Source organism: Spermophilus citellus, assembly GCF_964194105.1.
Source record: "Spermophilus citellus genome assembly, chromosome: 12".
In the NCBI taxonomy this organism is placed as follows: domain Eukaryota; kingdom Metazoa; phylum Chordata; class Mammalia; order Rodentia; family Sciuridae; genus Spermophilus; species Spermophilus citellus.
Genome location: NC_138198.1, coordinates 92,988,048 through 92,994,047, shown reverse-complemented (window position 1 = coordinate 92,994,047; position 6,000 = coordinate 92,988,048). Strand labels below are relative to the sequence as shown.

Here is a 6,000-nt window from a genome sequence, read left to right as displayed (position 1 = left end):
GCCTGCTTTCCTTTACCCACCTCTCTCTGGATCGGATGTCTGTTTGGGGTACTACATCTATCCTATAGAACTATGGTCAAATTTCTATGAATTTCTGGGACTTAACTCCTGGAACCTACATGTGGGGCTGGAATTATGCCCAATGCTTCTAAAGAAATGACATTTTAAACTGTTTTTTAAAATACCTTGGTTTTCTTAAACCCGTAAAACAGGATTTGATAGGCTTACAAACATGACAGGTAAGAACTTTCTCTCTTTCTAGTCTCTTAACGACTGTCGCAGAGGAGGCCGAATCAGAGCAGGACCCAGGAGGAAGGAGAGCCCAGGGACCCGTGTGCCCTTCGGGGCTCCCGGGCTCGGCCCGGTAACTGCTATCGGGAGAGGCGAAGCCCTGGTTCCTGGACCACAGACCAGCCACTGGGGAAGCTTCTGGGGCGCGCAAGGGTAGGGCGGTGTTGCGCTCCACCTGCCCTGCCCGGGACGCAACGCTGGGGCGAGGCGTCGAGGGACGAACCCAAATCAATATTGGGATTTTTAATAAACCAAGGAATGGGATTTTAATTATTCAAAACCCAGCTTCTCTGGACCAGATGCTGTTGGGATGGTCCTGGTCACACAATATTAAAGAGACCGATCACTAAGAGGACGAGGAGAGTGTCTGAGACATCCCTTGCAATTAGGAATAAACCAGACTTGGTAGCATGGGGCATTGATTGCTGGTGCCCAACCGGACCCTCCTCCCCTCTCCCGGTTCCTCCCCCACCCCACACGAGGCAGGCTCCCGCGGCGGCCGGGACCTCACGTCCCCGCATCGTGGCCAGGGCTGCATTTTTCATGAGCCCGGGGTGAACAGGTGCGAAGTGCGCTGGGAGCATCCGGCCGACGGCCGGGCACCGGGAACATGGAGAGCGAGCGCGACATGTATCGCCAGTTCCAGGACTGGTGCCTTAGGACTTACGGGGACTCAGGGAAGACCAAGACGGTGACCCGTAAAAAATACGAGCGGATCGTCCAGCTCCTCAACGGCTCCGAGTCGAGCTCCACGGACAACGCCAAATTTAAATTCTGGGTCAAATCGAAGGGCTTCCAGCTGGGCCAGCCGGATGAGGTCCGCGGGGGAGGCGGCGGCGCCAAGCAAGTGCTCTACGTGCCGGTCAAGACCACGGTGAGTGACTCGCCTTCCTCTGTTATTTGTCTGCCCAAGCAGCCCGGCGGGGAGGGAGGAGAGAGGGGGGAGAGAGGGGGAGCCGTGAGCCACTGTTGGCTCGTGTGCCCCCACCTTCCCCAACCCCCTCCCCAAGTCGTCCCCACTCGCAGTAGCCAGGCGCGATTTCCCCACCGACAAGTCTTTGTGGTCCTTTATTTTAAAGCGGCAGCGCACATCCAGAGCGGTCCATCCTCCCCGCCTCCCGGCTCCAGGACCCGCAGCCGCGGCTTCCTTCCCCGGGTCGGGCGGCGTCCTGCGTCCTCGGGCAGGGCCATTGTCCCACATCCTTAGCTAGGAGCCTGGCACTTGTCCCACCGCCGCTACCGCGCCTAGAGGCCAGGCTGGAACCCCAGCATCACGCTCTGATAATAGACGATTCTGATCGATAGTCTACAGTGTCTCCTCATTGGCACAAAGCCTGAATGTGGTGGTAGTGGTGGATGTGAGGTTTTCCCCAGGACCACTGTCAGGTTTTATTGTTAGACCGCTGCCTGGGAGTCCCGGGGCAGTCCGAACGCCTTGATCACTGCCAGAGATCAGGGCCCGGACTGTTTAGATTATAGATAAGGTCCTAGAGATTCCTCCTCCCCCACCCCCGTTGCCTTCTTCACTTGCCCGTTGCACAAATAAAGCCGCAGCTAGAGGATGAACAACAAAGAGAGATGGGTTTGGGCGCGATCAAATGGTGTATTTATTCGTCGTTCTTGGGTGGCTCCAGTCTCTAGGCTACAAAGCTCTAGCCAGGGCGCTGTGAGGTACTGGCAGTGAGAGTCAGTACATCTCAGCTTCACACGCAGATCTGCCTATGGGGCTGGGGAGCGGCAGCAGTGTGGATCTCCTTTGCAAGAAGATGGGAACTGTGGGCTACAAGTAGGACTGCAGATCAGATGCATAAGACCTTTCTGCCTCATGCTACGGTGGGTACTCGCCTGGAGTAAGGGTCGGGGAGTCTATCTGGCACCCTTTATATTTTTGCCTCTTTGGGATTTCTGGAAGTTTTGCTCTCCCCTCCCCTCACTGGCAACTGTTTCCTCGTGCAATATTCCTGGATGATGCTAAAAAGGAGGTGTCTTGAAGGCTTCCCTATCTCTAAGGGAGGTATATGAACTTGGAAATAATGGGCATGGAAAGCTTTTTAAAGCATTATTTGGTGGACCCTTTCAGGTTTGGAAAACAGTTTGTGGTTGCCTGAGATTAATTAGGAATTGTTGATTTGAGGATGTGTATTTCTTTTGGAATTTATGCGGAAAATAGGAAATGAAAATAAAGGTGAAACAAACACATAAAAGTTGTTTTTAAAAATGTAATATTGTTGGAAGATTTCAGGGAGGTAGATTTACAGGTATAGTCTTATTTGACGATGTGTGACACTGCTAAAGACAATGGTCAGATTATTGTTTTGCTTTCCTAAATGATGAGGACTAGATTGGCATGAATTAGTACTGAAGTTTATTTACATCTGCATGAGCCAGAAGCCTGTGATTTTTTTTTTGTATTAGGAATAACGTTAAGAAATCTATTAAATCATTTATTGTTAGACCAAGTAAATTAGAATTCTAGATGAATGGATAAAATAATTTTTAAAGATGTGTTTACTTAAAATACTATTTAATATCATATCAGCTTTAAGGAAACATTGGTAGCTGGGAAGTTTGTTTTTCATTCTTTTTGTTAAACTTGAGTCCCACTGTTTAGCTGTCTGGTTAGCTTGACTTATGCATCAGTCAAATGAGTTGTATAGATTTGGCTACATCCATTATATGTGTTAACATATATGTGCTTTTAAAATATTGATTAAAAATTGTAAATAACAAATTCCATAATGGTTTTAGAGGCACTAATAGAATCATCTATGTCTGTTATTCAAGCCACTGTTCCCATTCTCTAATACCCATGTGTCAGTCAAAAATTAATGCAGAGTTGTAAAAAAAATATTGCTAAGATGTCTACTATAGAATGACAACTCCGGGGTAATAATAAAGGAACACGTGTTTCTCTTTCCAGTAAAGATTCCATATATTTAACAGAGAAGTGTAATCTGTCGGGTGATATTCTTAGATAATGATTTCCATGTAGTATTTATGAGCTCTGATTTTCATTCAAGCCTGTTTGGAAATGTCGAGGAGGTTTTTTTTTTTAATTCATGAACTCTTCTATTGCTCTTTATGAAAATTTTCTGCTCCTGACATAGAATTACAGGCTCCACCTTCTCTGAGAGACAGCCAATCATCATTTCAATGAGTTAAAAAATAAATAAATGATCCCTTTTATCCTGTTCCCACATCTCAAATTATTTCTCTCTTAAAAACATGTTGATTTTTCTTTATTATAGCAGGAGTACAATCACCAACACAAAATATATTTTTTCTTTTAATTCAAAGTCATGTATTGTTTGAAATGAAATGTTGTGCTTGAATGGTATTTTCGAGTAAGAATCATCCTAAGCTCCTTGAGGTTCAAGGGTTCCTAGCTGGCTTGCTGTCAGTGAGAGATGTTTTGCTCCTGATGTTGAGGTAATGCATTGCTGCTGATAATTAGACATTATTACTACTGCAAAAAAGGCAAGAGAAAGGGGAGAGGACAGGCCCAGGATAATTAACTACTTTAGTTTAATGAAAGAAAGGGAGACAGATAGCGACTGGGAGGTTATACAAAACAGAGTAGACATCCCACATGGACATATAGAATTGCAATAAGACTTTCAGTCTCCTAGTTAAGGAGACTTGGTTCTACTTCTTATTTTCCCAAAATAACAGCTGTGGCTTTGCAAACACTCCTGCCCCTAAACCTTAAATTTAACTGATGATAAAATTGAGCAAGTGACAACTGATTTGAAAATTGTCCACTACTGGAAAAGATAAATATGCCTTTTAATATTTGTCCTGGCCGTGTCTGAAGCTGAAGGGACCTATCTGTCACTGATGTTTAGATTGCTCTGTGGCTGAGGAGATACCATTTGGTCACCAAGCAACACCATGCTGCAGCTCAGCCATTTTAGGTCTGGAGTGGGACCTGCACTCCTGTGGGCAGATGCAGTTTGTTGAGCATCCCATCTGTTTCTTTCCATACTACCGCTATTACAAACACACACACACACACACACACACACACACACACATTCATTAAGAGTGTCAGAAACTTAGAAGAATGAATTGATGAATAACTTAAAACAGTTCTGAAAAAGATACAGCAAATGTCTGACACTGATTATAACAAACTTTCAGAGATAATTTTAAATAAGCATAATTGTGGTTACTCTATTTTACTCCTTGATAGTTCTAGTTGAGTTTGCTTTTAGAAACTTTTGATTCTGATTGATATTTTGCTTTTCTGGCAACAGTTAGTTGAAAGGTCATATTTACAACCTAAACTACCAAAATATTTGATACACCATTTGATTTATGAATGATGAACTTAAAATAACCAGAAAATACCTTAATCCTTTCTGTTAATAGTATGACTAATGCATTATCATGTGCTTTGAATAAGCCCCTTGTTTTGAATTAAACATTAAGAAATATGGCAAGCTCATGTTTTTATTTGTCTTTCAGTCTTAACAAAATAATAAACATTGAAACCGTGTAGTCAAATAACTGGAGTAATATTTTTCTTGACCTATATTTGTAGCAATAGACACTAATATCTAAATTTTGCCTCTCATATATTTTTTACTTACTTCACAATGAAACATAAAATTAATTTTCATCTGGAAAGGAATATGCATTATCTTTAGCTGTGTCATTTTAAAATGATGATTTATTCAGTTCTGCAATCTGTAGCCCCAGAGTTCATATTGTTCTTGCTGTGCATACTACTAATTTTTTACTGTACAGTGATTAGAATGAATATTCATGGACTGGTTGGTTTATAAGCAGTTACTGTTTTTGTTAGTTTTCTGACTATGGTTTGGGTTATGAATCCTTCAATGTACATCCGAGTACCTGATGAGGAATTATACATTTCCACCTCTTCTAACTTCATGTCACAGGCTCACTTTTCATATATTAGACCTTGATGTGGAGTTTGCTACAGAAATCAGACATGAAGAACTGTGCCATCAATCCCTTGTGGTACTTTGTGTCTATAACACAGGGAAAATCATAATAGTGAAGATGAAAACATGTTTTTGCTAATCATCTTCCATAGTGGGCATTGCTGCTGAGAGCCAACACATTGTTCTCTTCTTTCAAGTCCTGTGAGAAATACTATAGCATAAGTTTGGGGGATCAAATGTCCCAAGAATGAATGCCAGCAATGTAGCTTACCACCTGACTTTAATGGTTCCTTATGGGGTTGTTAGGAGGAACAAATCATCTAAGTTCCTTCATTTCTGTGACAAGTTTCTCACACAGTACCTATATATGCTCTCAGGGACAACTTTCCATTCCTAGAGGCCAATCTGGCATGAGTATTAAGGAGCAAGAGATTTCTAACACTAACTCCCCTGAATATAAGGAGGAAATTAGACCCTGTTAGTATGTGAAGGCTGACCCATACTTATTTCCTAGAAAAACAATTCTTGACTTTTCCCTTGCTTCTTCCTTGTCTTAGTAGTAACCATGGAGTTGGGGGGGGGGGGGCGCAGGATTCAGCCTGCATCTGTTTGCTTTTGTAATCTTCCTGGGGCGGCTGGGATTCTACTCTTCAAGATTTTCCTCTGTAGACTCACTGCATGGAATGGAGAAAAATGAGTAAGGAAAGATAGACAGCCCAGCAAATTGTTCAAGATTTGAAAAAATGTTTATGTGAAGAGCATAAAGAATTTTTCCTAATACCTATTATATTCGATTAAA

General features: G+C 42.9%; 1 protein-coding gene across 7 annotated transcripts in view; it reads left to right on the top strand.

Moving 5' to 3' along the window:
• Positions 1-901: 901 nt before the first annotated feature.
• NOL4 (nucleolar protein 4) overlaps positions 902-6,000 on the top strand; it is a gene marked incomplete at both ends in the record, with an annotated part of 315,002 nt that continues 309,903 nt past the window's right edge. For all 7 annotated transcript variants that reach the window (XM_081262673.1, XM_081262672.1, XM_081262669.1 and 4 more), the window contains one exon: positions 902-1,165. In XM_081262673.1, coding sequence (XP_081118799.1) covers positions 902-1,165 — 264 coding nt within the window. The remainder of the gene's footprint in view (positions 1,166-6,000) is intronic.